The sequence below is a fragment of the Sipha flava genome, unplaced genomic scaffold (assembly GCF_003268045.1).
Source record: "Sipha flava isolate LNK unplaced genomic scaffold, YSA_version1 194_pilon_pilon, whole genome shotgun sequence".
Classification (NCBI taxonomy): Eukaryota; Metazoa; Arthropoda; class Insecta; order Hemiptera; family Aphididae; genus Sipha; species Sipha flava.
In genome coordinates this window covers 985,860-1,006,826 of record NW_020272758.1, presented here as the reverse complement: position 1 = coordinate 1,006,826, position 20,967 = coordinate 985,860, and the positions used below count along the sequence as shown (strand labels likewise).

The following is a 20,967-nucleotide window of genomic DNA, read 5'->3' as shown; positions in this document are numbered from 1 at the left end:
TTCGCCCTATTCAGGATATTCTATCTCAATTATTAATAGACTTACAATATCTCATGTATAATTTATTTGACTTAATACCAATGTGTCAAAATATTAAATAAATATTATTTATAAAGGTATTAATGTAATATTTTGCATAATAACTTTTTACTTTTACAATTCATAATTTTATTCAGTATTCACGAAAAAATATATATAAATTAGTGCTTTGTAATTATTTCTATTTATAATATTGAAGTAGAAATCAGTATATTTATTTATTATCTATAAATATTTAAACTTATACATTTGAAATTTAAACATGTTATCATAACTTCTTGGTTTAAAGTTAAGACCATTTCTGCGATTAATAGTGAATTATAAAAACAAACATAAACAATATTAAAAACAAGTTAAATAATATAAATTACTAAACATCAAAGTAAATGTAAGTAAGTACATACACTTCCATTGATATAAAATATTTATCTTATTATTTTTCTAAAACAAAAACCCATACTAATTTTAAATATACAATAATAATAAACAAATCATAATTAGTGTAGATTGCATAATATGCATAATAATTATTTCTAAGTATTTAATTTTTTCACTAAAACTTTTAATTCATAAACATTATTAACTCTGCTAATATAACAATTTAAAACTATAGTAATAAACAGAATTTACAATTAAAATAGTACAAAATAAGTTTTGTTATTTGAAAAAAACATTGTAATTTATTAACATAAATAGATTTATTCGCAGGTTATTTTATTATTTTTTTTTTTTTACTCTTTTCCAGTATGAAATACGTATACAAAAAAAATTCAAATAAAAAATACATTTATTGCTTAAGATTTATTCGAGAGCACCTTAAGTATAGAAAATATGATATATAATTATACTAGTATAATACTTAATAAATTATAACACAAGTTATTTTTAAATAATATTAGGCTTTCAAAAATATTATTTTATTATAAGGATAAAAGAAAATTTATATCTTTTATAACAATTTTATTATAAGTTCAATTATTTTTCATTTCGACAAAACCTATCTTTGAAAATACTTTTACAAATGTCTAATGACAACTAAAAATATTTGTTGAACACCATCATTGAACATGAGTCGTGCCAAATAATATCCAAAACAATAACTGACATAGGTAAGTACTTCAAAAATACTTAGTTATTTAAAAAGTAATTTTATTAATCGCAGTTTGTAAAATATCATTTACGACTATAGGAATAGAGTTTATTTCTGAATCGTTTTTTAAATGCATTGATTTATCAAGTACAAATAGTAGGTACAAAATTCAACATTAACTGACAATGAAATAGTCGAAATAAAATAAATACACCAAAATTTTGTTCATACATTTTATGCTTAATGGTGATACTATGAACTTTGGAAATATTTCCGCATAATAAAGACACCAAAATGTATAGTTGAGGTTAAAAATTTGATCTCACATTCATAAACAATATAAAATATAATAATCATAAAATTATAATGTAAACTCAATGGTAAACAGTTTAAATTTAAATATATTTTAGAATTTTTAATACATACATTTGTACTTCCATTTTCATTAAAACGTGATACAAGGAAGGTTAGAGATATTAAAATTGCCCAATAACCGATGCATATATTACAGAAATATCGAGTTAAGTATCAACATAAAATAATAACTTAATACTGAAGATGAAAGTGTATAATGATTTTTTACATAATTAAATTATTTACAAAAGTTGATTTTAATATTCAACGTAACGTTTAAATGCTTAAAATGTTTCTTAATAAATTTTTAAACATTTAAAAACAAATCGACTAATTCGTAAGGAATGAACTAAATATTTGATACTAATAAGACAGATATTTTTGCCATGCTATATAAAAAAAACTCGATTTAGTAGACAAAAGAAAATTTCAATTAAAATCTATTATTTGCAAATTAAAAACTAATAGAATCTAAGACGTTTACGAAATGAATTCAGAAAACGACTTTGCTTACACATCCGCGTATCGAATATCAACATCAGTTACTCTATAATATCCTATCCGTATAAATGACTTCATTTATTTCGATTTCAAACCATTTCACGTTTTATCATCCGCACCAGTACAAATAAACAACTCTAGGGCGTCTCGAAGACCTAAGAAAATCTCTCAAAATCTACAAATATATAAAAGTTACGTATTCAGACATTAATATGATCGCGTAACCTCCTGATGAATCGCCAAAATTCACTGAAGTTCCACTCGACGGAAAGAAACAAACCAGAGTAAATCCGTACTGCACATTACGTTACTACGGTTTACGATTTTTCCATGGAAGAATGAAACGCTTACCTTCAGACGCGAGTTCTGGTGATGCTCCCATGGTGGACAGTATCCAAATGACCAGTAGAACCCGTAGATCCGCCTCCATGGTGGTGGCGATGGTTACCGCCGCTCTTAAACTCGCGGTCGCACCCGCGAAAATCAAACGTTTTCAACGATCGATCGAAGTTAAGAAGCGCACAAGTATGGAAATAAGAAAAAACGATGAACGAAAAAAAAAAAAAATTGTTTACGATTTCAAACTAATACGGTGTTACAAGACGTTATCGTCGGCTCGCGTGGCAGCACGAACACTGCCGAATGGCACGCTTCGAGCGGTAGGCCATCATTCCGGCGGTGACGGTGACAGCCACCACGGCTCCGGCACGGCGAACGCGTGCGGATTCATGGCGGTCACGAGGTGGCACGACAAACGACCGCGACTACGTGACGGACGGAGTTCTGACGGCAAATCGCGGAAACAGCCGAAAAGACGATGCGCGGCGAGTTTTCGGTACGAGCGGGTCGCGGACGCGTAGTTACCGGTTGGACGGCGGTTAGCGGCAGACTGCGGTGGTAGTGCCGAACGTGCATGTCGCGATCGTCATCGGCCAACGTGCCGGATACGCGCCCCGTGGGTTTAGTTTTCCCGCGGCGGTGGCGTTTTGCGCGCCCATACGTGCAGCGCAGCCAAACGATCCGACGCTCGCACTACAAGCGCACTTCCACGGCGAGCCTGCGCCGCCTCTTCCGATCGTCAAAAACTTCAACGGGTGAGTGGGTAGCTAGGTAGGTAGGTAGGTGACGGGTAAATGGAAATTGTATTAATTGAAAGAAAAAAAGAAGTTAAAAGGATTAAACTTTTAACACGAATGTATTCGGTGAAGACGCGCGGCCACTGTAAACAATCGAAAACTTAAAGCCTAACCCGTCCATCCGTTCCCATATATATATATTTATATTACCATTACGTTTAAGTAGAAAGAAATAGAGCCTAACCTAACCTAACTACCTTTGATCCCCCTTAAAAACTTCTCCCAGGCAACCCGCAATACAACAAACCTATCAAAAATGGCCTTTAAATACAACCCGCAATACACTAAACATAAAAAAACTACGATCCTCCCCTAAAATGCTACTCTCAACACAAACAAACCTAACGAAAACTACGACACTCTTTGAAATGAAACTCTTATCACAAATAAAACAATTCGACTAGTGTTAAGTTAAGTTTTAGTCAAGAATAATAATATGTTATTACGTTGAATGATTTATCGTAATGTGTACCAAGTTTCATCTCTACATTTTGCATGTATTACAATTCGAATTTTTTTAGCATATTTTTTGTTCCTCTCAACATAAAAATTTTTAGGAACTAACATCAATGAGTAGCCTCTACTCGAAAATATAATACATGATTAAAAAACTTGGTAAAACCTACAATGAATGTATTTATACAAAAATAGGGTATCAATAATAAAATAAAATACGTATGTTTTCAGTACTCGACATAACATCATATACTCGTATAGTACAGTCACGTGTGACTGTTTATGGTGTAAGATATTGTGTTTCTTGTTTAACTTTTTCGAAGATTTAGTTATTAAGTAAAATACTCGTAGTTCGTAACTATAAAAATTATAACTACGTCAAACATGGCAGACAATGATGTAGTGGATTTTTTAAAGGCTTGGTATCTGATCTAATACATAATTTTTCTTAGTATATACATACCAAGTAAGTCATACCTACATACGTATATCATATATATTTAGTGTTAAATTACTATTATTATTACTAATTTCTACTTTATATAACCTATAAATTATAATAGGGTACAACATATAATACATTGCAAACCAACAAAAATATTTGAGGAAAGATTACAATAAATCAGGAATAATTAGTATACTCAAAGCATATAAATATTACTACAAATAGATCTAAGTATATAAAGAGTTCTTCTATAAGGTGTTCTTTGTAGTGTATTTCAATACACTACATGCTTATAATTTGTAATCAAAATTATAAAAATATATATACTTACCATGTCTATAATCTGTAAAAAAAAAAAATGATTTTGTTACAATAATATAATAAAATAAATTATACATTATATTCTGATTAGGTTTAATGTGTAACAAAATATTGCATGTACATTAATAAGTATTTTCTATTGATCGATTTTAAAAATTTAATTTTTTAATATTTAAAATGTATATAATATCATTACTCAACACTAGTATTATAATCAATGATAATTAATGATAATATGCATGTTATGTAATTACTAGCTGAATTATCCGTCGTTGACGGGTACTTATTCTTGTTATCTGGTAAGATTCAATACTGTCTATTTAAATAAAATTTAAATAATATTGTTAAAAAAATATTTTAAATATATATATTAATTAGTTATTAAGATGATTATAATCATTATTTGTCTTATTTATCATAAAGTTTGGCAATAGCTTCGCTTATGTTAATATGCAGATATAGATTATGAATATCCGGTTTCACCCGTGGTTTAAATTGTTAAACTGATCAGCTGTTTGAATTTTGAGGTTGTTTAATGTTTTATAAAAATCTGACCAAGGAAATAACGTTCATCATTTGTATCCCCTATTACCTTTTGAATTTAGGAAAATAAGTTACAGAGTATGTACGCTTCATCCATTTTTTTGTGTTACCCTATAATACCTTTTAACTTTAATAGGTATATAATATAGTATAATAATTTATGGAAACAATTTTACCATAACATTTCTCTATAAGCTACATTTTGTGTATTTCCTGTTGGCGCCAAAATAACTAAACTTGTGAGTGTACTAACTCTGGAACATGCCACATAAAATTGTCCATGAGAAAAACAATGTTCTCTTATATCGATCCCTGCAGTTTTCAATATTTGACTTTGTAATTTATTTATTGTCAAAGTAAAACATACTTTGACAAGAAACTACATTCTCTTGAATTGGAATGAATTATCTGATAGCATCATTGGTATGCGAAAAATAAAAACTGATTCGCCTTTTTTTGATCCTGTCATAATTGTAGCTTCTATCGGATTTTTTTGAATACCAGTAATACGTATACGTGTTTCATTGCACAATTTTGATGGGCTAAGATTTTTTAGTTAATAAATATGGTAGAAATCCAAGAGGGTTGAGCGAATTGAGAAATTAACTACACCATCTACTTTCAGTACTGAATTTATTGATCTGTATTCCAAATTTTTTGCTTGAAAAAGAGTCCAATAATATTTTATTTATTTCTACTGCTATATCATTATTTGATGTCAAAATAGCTCTTTCACATAATCAGTCAATTAATATTTCTTTGAGATTTTTGATGGCAGATTATAATTTGTCTGTGAGTTATTTTAAAGTTTTTACAACAGTACCCAATTCTGTCAGGAAAGTATTTTCTTTTATTTTTATTTTTTTTTTTGTTGATATTTTTAAGAGTAGCTCAGAAAACTGCTCAGCAGTCCTGTCTTCTTTTAAATATACTCACATATTTTTGGTAAAAGAAAAATTTTCTATTTGAGACTATCAATATGAAAATGCTGCAATTTCACTAGCTCAAGTTCCTATGAGTATGACTAGTAAGATTCATCGAAAATGTATAGCTAGCAGTACTGTGAATCCTCCCATCAATAAATTTGAATTCTTCAAATTCTTCAAACAGTTGTTTGAAGCCTCAAATCCTTTCTTATAAGACATTGGACTTTCATCCCAAAATATAAGCTTGCATTTTTTCTGAACTTTAGCCATATTGGATTATTTATTAATATTGCACGTTAGAGCTCGATTGTTTTTAAATGTAGTGGCACCTTTAAAGCAGAATAAGCAGTTTTTCCTCTATGTAAAAGCATTGCAGCAATTCCTGATGATGTATGCATAATGCATTTAATGCATTTAAATCATAGCTTATTTCTTTTAAATATTCTCTATTTTCCAACAGTTCACCAGATCTTTTAGGAATAATAAAACCATATTCTTTTAAGTTATTTCCACCTAAATTCAAAACAAAGTCTGTAATTAATTCCAAATATTTATTGTACAAAATATTAATATTACACTTAAAAGTTCTCGCATTTTATTAGGTGAACGATATAATACTAATTATATATAATTCTCATATAATTCATATATAATTCTAAAGAAACATCCTACTGATTGTCATCTTCTAATAATGCAATGTGGCTTGAAATGTCGGATATTCGGTATTGTTCAAAGTCTTCAAAAATGTATATGATGATAGATCTTTTACGTGATGAAGAACAGCTGTGCCCATGGATACAGATGCGGTCACAAGCCTTTAGATTGTTGCACTCCTGCAGTCATTCGTTATCCAACTACTTCGATTAGAACTTTTATGCAGACACTAAATCAGAATACTTAGCAATATCGCTGAAATATATGTTTTCGAAAAAAACTACCAAACATCTAATATGACTGTCGATAAAAAGTGATTTTTAAAAATTAGTGATCGTCTCATGAAGCGATGTTTTAGGTTTCATACAAACTAAACCAATATCATCAAGGATATGAATCAAAGTTCTTTTCGCCTACAATTTTAGTTTTTATTTTTTTTAAAAACTTCTAGCATAAAATTCGGTACTTATTCTTATGTGCATGTTTAAGTGCAAAATACGAATTATTTTAATGAAGCCAATTTCTAGCTTGTAAAAAGTCAATTTTTTTATTGTTTCCTAATTCATCGATTATCATAAATTATTTTTCTGAACTACATTTGTGATCCAATAATAGTTTATAATAATTTTAAATAACACATGAACGAATTACACGACTTTAATTGCATAATATTATATAAATTCATTTAATATTTTAAAACGATAATTATCAACTTTGGTGTTTTTTAAGTTTTATCACACTGAAATCAGTTTAACGTCTTTATATTTTAATTTAGTCATATATTCACTAAATTTGAAAATTTTTTGTCAATAAATTATTTTTATCGTAATAAGTCAAAATGGTGAAATTATGCATTAGGAATCAAGATGTAAAATTAAATTTGGAAGCAATTATTCAGAAAAATTCGAGGCAACAGTAAGTTTAAAACAAGGAGATGCCCTGTCACCGACGTTATTTAACATTGCCTTAAAGAAAATTATTAGGAAGGTCCAAAAAACAGTAAACGGTTAACTTCAATGACAAAATGCTTGCATTACTAGCCAACGCTGATGATGTAATGATACTTGAGTCAAATGAAGAGAACATAAAAATTACTAAGAAGAAGCTGATTACCAGAGCGCTGAGTATAGGGCTAATGATAAATGAAGGAAAAACTAAATATATGATAATTATGAGGGGTAATTGACTACACTAAAACAGAAATTTGGACATTGAAAACTATTGTTTCGAAAAAGTAGAAAGCTTTAAATATCTGGGATTTGATATAAATAGCCGTAAAAATTACCACGAGGAAATAAACCTGAAAGTAAAATCTGGAAACAAATGTAATTTCGTGTTACAAAAAGCCTTCAGGTCCATTTAGGTCCTTGCAGGTCATGCAAGGTTAGTTAGACCAGTAATTCTAAACGCATGCGAAACGTGACCAACGCTAAAATAGTACGAAAGAAAACTGATAGTTCTAGAAAGGAAATTCTCACGACGCATTTTTGGTCCTAAAAAAATAATCAAACAGGTTAATATAAAATAAGAGCCAATAAGGAAATTAATGACCTGTGGAGAGAAGAAGACATTATATAAACACTTAAAAGTAGACAATGAATTGGCTTGTACATCTATGAAAATAAAATTGCATAATGAAAGATGCGCTGAACTAGAAACTAGAAGACAAGAGACCATTGGGCAGACCGAAGAAAAAATAGATAGACGGCATCCCCTACCCTTCGTTCACGTTGGTGGCACACCGAGCTGCCATCTATCGCAGTGTCCTGTGCCGTAAAACCTGTTTGCTACGCACGTCCGCGCTTAACCAGCCGATAACTCTCGCGCCTGCACCTTTTTTTCTGGTTATTTCTTGTGCGTTATTCCGAATACCGATTTCGTGTACGCGATTGTCGCTCACCGTGCGTTTGGTCCTCGGCAGTTGTTCGGTCGTGTTTATGTGTGTCTCGTTGGCAATTCTTCATTTTTGGGTATTGTCGACCTCATGGTCACATTCGCCACCGTGCGTCCTTACGCCCCGTTTATCGATTCGGTCGATTGGTAGACATCTGTTGTAACGAAACAAGATCGCACACTGCACGAGTGTCGCGCTCTTGTGTCGCATATTCGCACAATAACAATTATAAAATTGTCAATCACGCACCGACGACCACACATACCAGTATGACATGCAACATAGATGGCGCTCATCCTGCCACCATCATTGCAACCCGTCCATTAATCATTTAATTAAATTTTTCATTATTAATCACTAAAATAATTCCAACATTCAAATTATCTTTAGAACTAAATCAAAATATAAAATATTCCGAGAAAGCAAATCTATAATAATATGATCAAGATATTAAAAACAATATTCTCAATAACAGGATTAATCATCCATCAAATAACATATAAGACCGTGGGAGACGTGATCCCAACACCACGGATCACTCCTTTACGTCCGTAGCTGATTAAGTGTAAACTAGAAGGTAATCAACGGCCTTCATACAGTGATATCGCAACGACCAAAAAGTTACCTTGTAATTCAGTTTCGACGAACCGCGGTGCCTTGCTGAAAATATATTTAAAGGGGGGGACCACACCTGGTTAACCTTCAACTTTATAGAGAAAGGCCAAGCAGTAACACAAAGATGATATTCTTGGTATCACTGAAAAACTAAACAGAGCCAGTAGTTGAACTATATCGTAATTCCAGGTTTTCGGGTTCAATCCATGAAGTTAGAACAGACCCACTACTGGTTCATTAGTGGTCCGGCCATCAGCAAATAATTTGCAATGATTTATGCAAAGATTACTGTAGAATTGCAATTGATGCCACACGGGGATTAATTAAAAAAAACCACTCATTCATCATTGAATATCCTATCAGCACACATTTGTTTATAGGAAGTCGTTATAAATACATGTTACGGTCAGATACCAATCTCGCAAATATTGTTAGAAAAGCAAGATTCTTTAACTATATTTAACTGTTTCGCACGATGGAAATCTTTATCAAAAAAGTCACCAAATGACGCTGTCTTTGATTTTTAAATGGCCTTATTAGAAGTGATATCAATTGCCTTTTGTAAAATGTTTGGAATAAAATCATATGATGAGATATGTTTTGGAGTTATTGCAGGATATAATACCAAGTTACCTGACTGCTATATAAGAATCAACGTAGCTCATGTTATAAAAATATTTTGCCGCAATAAACATTTACAAGGCAAACAAAATCGCAACTTAAAATCGTTTTATGTTAGAGCAATGCGTCATCTCATAACATCAAGTAATTTGGACCAATTTAAAGAAGTGTTAATAGCATTATTGAATGTTATGTTGTCTGAAACGGATATCTAGACGAAAAATTTCATTGAAACAAATATTTGTCATTTATGTATCATGCATATTTACATCATATTTTGCACTTTTTTAGTGCATTTGATTCGGTCTTTAACTATAACACTTGAATTGTATGGTTTTAACGTTAAATTATTAATATTATTTTTAAATTTTAAAGGTACCTGTACAACAGATGTTTATTGTAAAGAAGTAGATGATTATAATGATGTTTTATTTGATAATGATGATTGGAACGATGATGATGATTATAATGATATAGATGGAAATACATCAAACAGTATTAATAAATTCATACAAGAAATCGAATCATTACGTAATGAAAATTTTATAATAAAAGGTGATAGATTATTCGTGTACTATCTATCAGGTTTATCCAACGATATTCTTAGGTTAACTAAATATTTTCAGCTATGGACAAATATAATGCAACCCTTTTTTAAATCTCCTTATAGAACTGCTCCATCAGCATCAGTTGAAAATGATTTTTCCTAATTAAAAAATAAAATTCTACATTTCGATAAAAAACCTATATATATTTTATATTATTTATTATTTTAATGAAATACTTTCAAGTTTATATAAAGGGCAAAAGATAAAAGGTTTTTTATTACAAAAATATACATTTTTATACGTTTTATCAAGTTATTTAATTATTTAATATTTTAATACCCATAATAATGCATCCTAGACGAAATTTTTTCATTACGATTACATAGAACATTATAGGTAACTATATTCTTGGTTAATACTATTCAAAGTTTAGTACATAAGACTTATAAAAATCACAAATCACGCAAACTTAAAAAATATCATCCTTAATTCATTATTATATAGTATATAGGGACCTAACTATGTCAAAAACTCTATTTATCTGAACATTTTTTATATTGATAAATATATGGATTAAAATACTAAAAAAAATTAAAATATTAAAATAAAATGGTTTAAATCACAAACAAAAATTGTTTGGAAAAAAAAAAAGTATGGAAGAATAAACTAAGTTATGTTTAGAAATTTTAATATTGAAATGCATAGGTCAACTGATTGACTTGGAGTGAAAAATATTTTAGTTAGTGTCGTCGACGATAATAAAATATGAAATTTTGCCTAACAACGAGGATACTATCATTATAAACAACGCTTGTATTTTATTGTGGACAACAAATTACCCAATTTGTAACTATCTTATATTCAAATTTAATTTTTCATTCGATGTGTTTTGTTTCTTTCAAATTTAACGTGATAACTGTTCATCAATACGAAAATTAATTAATATCTAATAAGAGTCCCCCAATTGAAATTAATAAATGACTTATGAATAGAATCTTAGAAAAATGATTTAAGAAAACTCTATGTATTATTTATTTATATGATTGTCGGAAGTTGTTGATTATTTAAAGTCAATTTCAGTTGGTATGCAAATTGAAAATATGCTAACATTTTTTTTCATGTTATTTTATTTATGGATATTTAATTTACAAATGGTTTATTCTCGAACATACTCATATGAGATCTACTATAAAGTATTAAAATGGAATTGTAAAATTATTTTATTAAACTGATCACTCAAATCGTTTAAAGTACAGTTATATTTAAGCAGATATTTAAGACCATACTATCAGTCTTTTTATTACTCATGATGTATAATACTGGACTATAATACTATAATAATTGAAAGTGATTCAGATGATTTTAATATTTCAGACGATTTGTATGATGAAAATTCATCACAGTGCAATTAAGTTGTATTATTTTTTTATTATTATTATATAAGATTATTATTTTATTAAATATTTGCTAAAAAAATGAATAATGATAAAATATAAAAATATTATGATTTTTTAAAATATAAGATATTTACCTCCTTTCCATTGGCCCTATGGGTTCCTATAAAGAGACATGTCAATTAAAAAACGTATTCTAAATTTGAGTTTAGCGGTCTTGAAAATAAATAAATTAATGTAAAATATAATTGTTTTAAAATTTAAAAATAGTACTACTTCCCCCAAAATTAGGAGCCAAATTAAAAACCTATGTAAAATTTGGATTCAACATCCTTTAAAATTATAGGTTTGATGTATTGCACAATCTTATGTAATACAGTATTAAAATTATTAGCTTAAATGATCTAGAAATGAGTTACATCCCACTGTGCTTGAGTGTCGAATCATAACGCGATAAGTATGGACAACGAGACGGTCGTGTGTGTGACATCACCGTGCCTCCAGAACGGTCTGCTCCAGGATTTGCCCATTTCTAAATTGATATGAGGCAGCGTGGAGAACGTGCCACCATAGGCCCAACTAGAGCACTATATATAATAGGTATGCTACGCCGCCATGTTGCGACTCATTTATCACTTATTAGTATATAGTATATGTATATATATTGTGACGTATCTCGATTCTGTGTCGGTTTGTCGTATTGGCGAACCCATTGTTCACGGTCGCAAACCTATGACCGAGATTTTGAAATCGGAGTACATAGGATTTTATATATTGTTTATTATATATTTATGTTTTTGAAACACACGAAAATTTTGGTAAATATAATGAAATAAAACAATTATAATGAGAATATTAGGTATACGAGTATTAGTGTAATTTATTTATGGAGAAAGCTCGGACGGGCTTAAAACTCCATCCAAGATAAACAAACTATAAAGAGATATTATATAAGTGTTTGAGCCGTGTGTACAGTCTATATTATGTTATTTGTTTATGTTAATTAGTGTGATGCATGGCGGTGCATTGCATAGCTGCAGTTGTTTGGCTTGGAGGTATACCTCCATGCGTGACTTAACAGTTGTGTAATCGCACCGTTATCCTAACATGCCAATTTCATCGTTATTCCACGTTTTCAGAGTTTTTCCGGTTATATTTTTCATCAATTGTAAAGTCATGTTCTCAGTGCCACAAAGTTTCACAAGTTCTCGTGTTTTTTGGTTTAGTGTAGTGGCACTGAGACATTTATCTTCATTTTGTGGTATCTGGCGGCCCTAGCCTTCGTGGAAAATGTCGCCGGCACCGTCTCGCTCTCTGTTCGTATCTGCCGTAGTGTTAATACCTGTTGTCATTTGTCCCTGCTTGCAGCCATTTTGTTATAACACGTTTTTTGTCTTGTCAGTTTTGTTGTGAGCAGTCATTGGTAACTATCGCGCAGAATATTTGCCTATCATTAATTTGTTTTGTCCATCTAGGGTGTTCAATTTGTTACCATTGACTGCATTGTTTAGTGATTAAACGTGGTATATTGTGTTGTATGGTCCGGTTGCAGCAGAGCCGTGTGTTATTTGTTCGTCATGGTGCAGTTAACGTTGTGTTGTAGTGTGCGGAATCACTTGTATTTTCTATTGTATTAATTTTATTATTAATTACGGATTCCGGCATTGCAGCACATCATAACTGTACGAGGTAGGTGGTGCACCACTATTTCTGTATTATCCGAAGACCGACGGGTCTATCGGCTTGTATTTATTTAATTTATTATTTTATTAATTTGTTGATTTATTTATTTATTGTTTAATTTATATTTTGGTTGTGCCGCTGTAGGGCCAAATTTGCATTTATTATTATTATTATTATTATTATACTATTTTTTTATATACAGTCCGCTTATTCGTATCAATCTTTATTTATTTACACTATTCTTATTTTAATACCAGTCCTTGTTTTTTAGTAATTAAGGCGAACAAGCCAGCCATCTAAAATTGTTAGGCACTTGCCGCGTCTACAATAAGACAAAAACTCACAAAACATGACAAAAATATAATAAATGTCCACCGTTTCCAGAGGAATACATCTTTAAATCTCTTTAATTATACCAGCCAATATATAGAATAATAATAATCAGATATACATACATTTTATACATAATTTGTTCAATTATGATTTGTCCGTTGGCATAGCGCCACGGGACAGAATAAACTCTTCTACTCCATTTTGAGTTTAAAAAACAATACTAATAAAAAAAATAACTAAGTATATCTATGTTCATGCTCCGACTTGCTCGTCGAACGGAGAGTGCCCATTTTATATATAATATAATATATAATAATATATAATATATAATATAACAATTGTGGTTCATCCGATTATTATTGAACCTTGATCAATGATAATCGCAATTATTATAATTAAATTAGTGCATTACGTTGTGCCTGGTACAAATATCGGTGACAAGAGAATATAAATACACTATACATAAAACATAATTATATAAATAAAAAATTAAATATGCAACGGGTCTTCCAGATATAAAATTCTGTGATGTTATAATATGTATATATATACATATATCAGTATATAGTCCTGTGTATTTTTTTTTTTTTTATTGATCAAAAAACATCGTCTTCTATGGCCATTAGTTTGACATTAACTTAAATTATTTTACAATTGTATGGTTGACTTATAATAGGGCTTAAATTAGGTCATATAGCTGAATTTCTTTAATAAATTATAGGACTTTGGTGATTGATTGATGGTCGGGTCCGAGTGCTTCTCCGATTTGTTGTGATATTTGGTGTTTTTTCCTCGTGTCTTCGTATTTTTGACATTCAGTGATAATGTGTTTGACTGTGTAGACCACTCTACACATTTCACATATGGGAGGATCATTTTTCTCCATGAGATGCTTGTGTGTGATAAATGTATGCCCTATTCGTAAACGATTTAGTATGGTTTCTTCTTATCTTTTTAGTCCTGGGTTGTGCCATGTTTGTATGTTGTTTTTAATTTGGTTTAACTTTGTGCTCTGGTTAGTCCACATTTTGTGCCATTCATAATTTAGGACTTGTTTGGTTTGTTTCTTTTTGTCTTCGTATGTGTATACATTTAGAAGTGGGGTGTCTGGGGAGGAGTCTGCTTTTGACGCTTCTAAGTCTGCTTTTTTATTGCCATGTATGCCACAGTGTCCGGGTACCCATACATAGCATATATCTATCTCCATATTACGTGCTTCGTAGGTTTTTTTCTTATATTAATTTTGATATGTCTGATGGGTTCGTTGTGTTTTGGATTCCTGTGATGCTACTGAGTGAGTCACTGATTATGAGGTAGTTGTTTGGAGTTGTTTCTTTGTTATGTAGTATATATAACACAGCATTATATATTGCCAGTGCTTCGGCTGTATAGATTGAGTATTCAGTGGGTAGTTTATATGTTATCGTTATATTTTCTGCTACTATTGCTATCCCCACGCTATCAGTTGTTTTAGATGCATCGGTGTAGATATGCTTTCTATCGTGATATTTTTGTATAGTGTCGTGGAAAAGGTTTTTGTAGGTATTGGGGTTTGTATTATTTTTTTTATTTTCTGTTACTTCTGTGTTTGTATTGATTTGCATTAACCACGGCGGTATTGTTTGTGGTTCTCTGGGTACTATTTCTTTTATATTTATTTGTAGGTTCTCTGCTTCTTGGATTATGATGTCGACGTATTTGTTTGCTAGATTATTCTTATTTTTAATTGTTCGGACTGCATAGAGTATACTATTGAGTGTTCTCCTTATGTTTGGGGGTGGTTCGTAAGCAATATTTCTTAGACTCTCTATTGGGCTGGATTTGAAGCCTCTTAATGCTAATCTTATGCTGGTATTTAGTGGCACGTCAATCATTTTTAGATGTTTTGGGGAGGCTGTCTTGAATACTATTGAACCATAATCGGTTGAGGATCTGATTAGTGCTCTGTAGATGTTTAATAGTGTAGAGGTCTCGCCGTCCCATGACTTGTGCGAGATAATTTTTATGATATTGACTTTTTTTGTGATGGAAATTTTACATGATTTAGATGTGGGATCCAATTTAATTTGGAGTCAAATATAACAACTAGAATTTTTATTTTGTTTTGGCATGGTATAACGTTGTTATTTAGTTTTATCAGGAGTTTCTTTTGTTTCCTTTTTTTTGTGAATATGATGCTTTGTGATTTTTGACTGGAGATTTTGAAGCCCGTTTTGTTTAACCAATCTGCTATATTATTTGCACTATTTTTAACAACAACATCGAGCATGTCCTCCAAACGACTGGACCGCCGCTCTTCGCCCGACCTCGACGTCTACCATCCGACCAGCTCGCGATCGCGCGACGCGAGTTCAACACCATGGTCAAATCTCGGGATCTGTCGCCCGTCCTCGAGCTCCTGGGCCAGCCCGCTGCTCCTCATCCCGAAAAAGGATAGATCGTTCCACCCCATGCGAAGACTATCGGTGGCTGAACAGCGTCACCGTCCCTGACAGGTATCCGCTACCGTACCTGCACGACTTCACGGCCGGCCTTGCTGGTAAAAAAATTTTTACCAAGCTCGACCTCGTACGCGCGTACCATTAGGTCCCGATTGCCGAGGCCGACATCCACAAGACCGCAGTCACCACTCCGTTCGGCTTGTTCGAATTCCCGGTGATGTGCTTTGGACTCCGCAGCGCCGCGCAGACGTTTCAACGCCTCGTCAACTCGATCCTCGCCGGCCTCGACTTCGTCTTCGCCTACATCGACGACGTCCTCGTCGCGTCCATGGACTCCGACCAATACAAGAAGCACGTTTGCGAAGTCCTCAAACGTTTCGACGAGTTAAAAATCAGATTGAATGCTGTTAACCGATGCTTTTATGCACTAAGAACCCTCTTTAAATCCAAGCTTTTGTCAAGAAAAACAAAAGAATATCTATACATAAGTTACATTCGCCCTGTATTGACATATGCATGTGCCACATGGGCAACGATAAAAGGCGACGATGAAAATCTACGTCTATTCGAGAGAAAAATTCTTAGAAAAATTTACGGACCTGTATTCAACAATACGGAACAGAAATGGGAAATAAAAACCAACACCCAACTATACCAGCTTTACAAAAGAGAAGATGTGGTACAATTTACCAAAGAGACAAGGATAGAATGGACGGGCCATGTGTGGCGAGCCGACGGAAGTGTTTTGAAATGAGCATTGACATATATAAGAGGAAAGAGGCCAAGGGAGAGACCACGAAAAAGATGGAAGGATAGCGTCAAGTATTAGAAGCAATTGGAGGAGACTGGGAATAAGCATACAATAGAGAACAATGGAAGGAATTAGTTTTAGCGGCCAAAAGTCTAAATGACTCGTGAAAAGCCCCCAAAAAAAAAACATTGGAACAGGTGATGGAAAAAGATTGAAAATGAAAATTAACACAAATAAAACGAAAATACTTATATGTAGTAGATACAACAACATGAAAACAAGAATAAAATTAAAGGATGGTGAAACTATATAACAAATAGAAAACTTCATATATTTAGGTAGCACTATAAGCTCAGATGGGAGATGCAAAAAAGAAATTATTAAAAGAATATGACAAGCTAAAGTGACATTCAATAAGAAAAGAAATATTTTTATTTTAAAAAGAATTGACTTTAATATCAAGAAGAATCTACTAAAAATGTACATCTGGAGCATTATGTTATATGGATGTGAAACATGGACTATTGCAAGAGAAGAAATGAGAAAAATAGAGGCATTCGAAATGTGGTGCTACAGGAGGATGCAAAAGATAAGTTGGACTAATAAAAGATAGAATCACTAATAAAGAAGTTTTAGAAAGGGTATAGAAGAGAAAATCAATGTGGAAGAATATACAGAAAAGGCGAAATGAATTAATAGGTCATATTTTAAGACACGATGGGCTGCTATTAATCTTAGAAGGTGTAATCGACGGAAAAAACCATAAAGGAAGACCAAGATTACAATACATAAGTCAGATAATGGAAGATCAAGGCTGTAACTCATCATATCAAGAATTGAAGAGGAAAGCTAGTGATAGATAAACATGGAAATTGCTGCATACCAATCATTAGATTGAATACTGCAGAAGAACGATTTAATTTTAATATTTATTTGACATAAATTAAAATTATTCAATTATTATTATTACTATCAACTAAAATTTTATAAAATTATTTTTATTTTTCTTGTGATATAATGCATACAAATATGTATACATAATATAGAATAAAATAGCATATAAAATAATAATATAATATATAATAATATATAAAATAGCATGCGAATGTATCTTAAAACGCAAGGCCCTGGGTAAGTGTCCCGTTTGCCCTACTCTTGGGACGGCAGTTTTCACTGTTTTGCTAAATACGTCTATGAGTATGGTTTTGATTAACCCAGTTTTCATCTAAGTAGACAACCAACCGAGTATTACCGTTTCTATGAAACTTGCTTATTTTCCGAAGAAATTTAACGCGCTCAGCTACAATATCCACACTAACAATCAGGTATGTAGACAGATTATTTTATGTTTATCATGTTTGATCCAAGGTGTTAACATTATTATAATACATAAACATTTGTCGTTATAATTAATTCGAATTTGAAAAAAACTTTATATTAGAACACATTGTACATTTACTGATTATTTAATTGCAATCTATCGTTGACAAGATTAACCTCTAATTTAACATCTCAGACTTAGTTCACACTTCATGATATTACATAAGATTGATACATAATATAACATAATTCAACAATATTTTACAAACATAATGTTGAAATGTATTTCTATAGGCGTATAGTATTATTATATAGATAATTTTAATAATTATATCTATATTATATTTTGTTAATATACATCTTAATTTAATTATATGCCTTCTTTTTCTTTAAAATAATTTTTTTTTTTTGGTTTTTTATTAAAAAAAACATATTTTATATAAAGTTATAGTATTATGTTTGTTTATTTAAAATAGTATGTTGTATAATTTATTTTTAACACAATTTTTAACCTTAAAAATTGTGTTGGAGTGGAAAGAAAGTCAAGTGATATTATATAAATTAATAATGGTTTGCTATTAAAACTAATGATTATCATCACTGTAAATTTAATATTATACAATGTTATAACATTAAATAATTGTTTATTTGTATTAATTATTTTTTCCTTAGTCCTAATAACAATAATTTGATTTATTTTTATCAAATACACATAAAACAAATAATATTTTAATCCAACAGAAACTTTAAAAATTATCTAACAAAATTTCATTAAATAAATGCAATACATTAATTATATTAAAAATGTAATTATACATGGAAAAGTTAAAAATCTAATTACAATTAGTATTAAATACCTATAGCAATAATATAACCATTGATTATATAATATATAGATAAGCAATACCATAGGAATATTCATTGACAGTTAATTTCGTGCAGACACTATGGAGTGCTGTTGGCAATGGCTGGTGGTCGTTAGGAACACTGTCGTCAATGGTTGACGGTTGCCTGATGTTCGAAAAACTTGTCACATTTATCTAGCATTCTAAATAATATAATAAATATCTTATAAAAAACAAAATATTTTATTTTAGCTATTTTTAAACTGGCCTACAGACCACTGAGTTATAGCATAAAACTCACTTTTATAAAACTTTTAACCGATTGGAATCCCCATCTTTTGTTCTGGGGCTATCATTGGAATTGGTATGCATATTATTATTACGAGTTGGGGTTTTATTGGGACTATTTTTTCGACTTTCACCTGAATATGATTTCAAAAGTTTAGCACTAGAAAAAAAAAATGTATTTGTATATATTTAAAATTCACAATTTGATATCACTAATTGTTTTAACTTTAATTTGTATTTAATCATCATTGAAAGCTAATAAAAATAAATAAAACATTTTTTTTTTTGTCACATACACGTCAATCAACTTTTTCATTAATCTAGTGAATGACTGGAATTCTTCTTCCAAAAATTCATTTGGATCATATCGTGCATGTTCATATAGATCGCAAAACTGATGAACTATATGTTGTCCACTACCATCTAGAAGTACTGCTAAAGTATTTAATAGAAATGAACGAAGGTTTTCATTTGGATGCCGAATCAAAGTTTTATCTTGTTTGGCAATTTCTCGTTCTGAAAGCAAATCATTTTTAATTTAGTAAAACAATTTTAACCAAATAAAAAAAATAAATACTACCTAATTTTTTAACATCATCAACTGCTTTCATACGATAATAATGAGCTGGCAAAGGTTTATCGTTGAGTTCAGCTGGTGGTGGTAATATATATTTTGATCGATCATCATCTTGATCAACAGCTAATAATTTAGGTTCAAAACAAATTTTCGGAATCACTTCAATTCGTCGTTCAATTTCTCTTTTAAGAGTCTAATGTAATATACAAATGTTTTTAATTAGTTTAAATAAGAATAATAAGTAACATGCAAAATTAATAATGTTAATTTATTTTACAGTCAATAATAGATGTACAAAGAATGCAATTTTACTTTAAAATTATTTATCTCTACACATGTTACATGTACATATAACAAGTTTCTAAACATTTTTCATTGAACAACTCAGTAATAGCAATTTAATTATTAAGTAAACCCAGCAAGATATGTTATACTCAATAACCTAAAAGTGTATACATTACCTTTTTTCCATCGTGGCCAATGGGTACATGAGGACCTCTTCTTGATCTAAGGGCAAATCTCATGATCTGCCTCTTTGCAAATATGAACAATAGTATAAATGTCAATATACCACCAGCAATAAATATTACCACAGTCACGCCTGATAGTTGTTGAGCCATTATTATAACTATAGGGAAAAATCAGACGAAAAAAGTTTAATATAAAACCGTTGACAACATTAGCAAATACAGTTTACTGTAAATACCTAAATGCTAAAAATTAGAATAGGGAAAATACAATAGGTTATATAATATATAATCTAAACACTATCAGGCACTTCGTATCCAGATTTAATATGTTAGTATTCTTCAATCTCATAATGGTAATAATTTCAGATTTCTATAATTCTGTTAAATCCTCCTGTGCATAGAAAACTACCTACCTGTTTCCAATGATTTCTTTCTTATCAATCGCTATTAATTTGATAACTAAAATTCCGTATCCTGATATCACGACCGGTATAATCACAGAATAAAAGTTTCTAAATAATTAATATTTTGATAGTAACAGTATTTCAGTGTATTACTGATTTGGTATTTTGAATCTAGTATGAGCACAGAATAGATTAATATATAATCTGTATATAGATTACATCTATTCTGTGGTATGAGCATAGACATTAGTGATAGGTATTCTCGTTCACATAAGTAAACCGTTCAGTCGTTCATTAAATTGAACTAGTTTGTCGTTC

The 20,967-nt window shown here is 30.7% G+C and overlaps 2 protein-coding genes across 4 annotated transcripts in view; both read right to left on the bottom strand.

Annotated features, from left to right (window-relative positions):
- Positions 1 to 2,427, bottom strand: part of LOC112681662 (B-cell receptor CD22-like) — a 356,479-nt gene extending 354,052 nt beyond the window's left edge. The window contains exon 1 of the mRNA XM_025551937.1: positions 2,336 to 2,427. Coding sequence (XP_025407722.1) covers positions 2,336 to 2,414 — 79 coding nt within the window. The 5' untranslated portion in view covers positions 2,415 to 2,427. The remainder of the gene's footprint in view (positions 1 to 2,335) is intronic.
- A 16,480-nt stretch (positions 2,428 to 18,907) lies between these two features.
- On the bottom strand, positions 18,908 to 20,715 carry LOC112681671 (uncharacterized protein C1orf43 homolog). Of its 3 annotated transcripts, none has more exons than XM_025551951.1 (6): positions 20,659 to 20,715; positions 20,237 to 20,403; positions 19,779 to 19,968; positions 19,495 to 19,714; positions 19,212 to 19,358; positions 18,908 to 19,113 (listed from the first exon to the last, which is right to left on the bottom strand). In XM_025551951.1, exons 2-5 carry the CDS (start codon positions 20,393 to 20,395, stop codon positions 19,214 to 19,216), a joined length of 714 nt encoding a protein of 237 aa, XP_025407736.1. In that variant the 5' UTR covers positions 20,396 to 20,403; positions 20,659 to 20,715; the 3' UTR covers positions 18,908 to 19,113; positions 19,212 to 19,213. The 3 variants fall into 3 exon arrangements, with proteins under 3 accessions (XP_025407736.1, XP_025407737.1, XP_025407735.1); XM_025551952.1 differs by lacking the exon at positions 20,659 to 20,715 and adding an exon at positions 20,482 to 20,652 and having other exon boundaries at positions 18,908 to 19,133; XM_025551950.1 differs by lacking the exon at positions 20,659 to 20,715 and adding an exon at positions 20,482 to 20,652.
- Between the last annotated feature and the right edge of the window lie 252 nt (positions 20,716 to 20,967).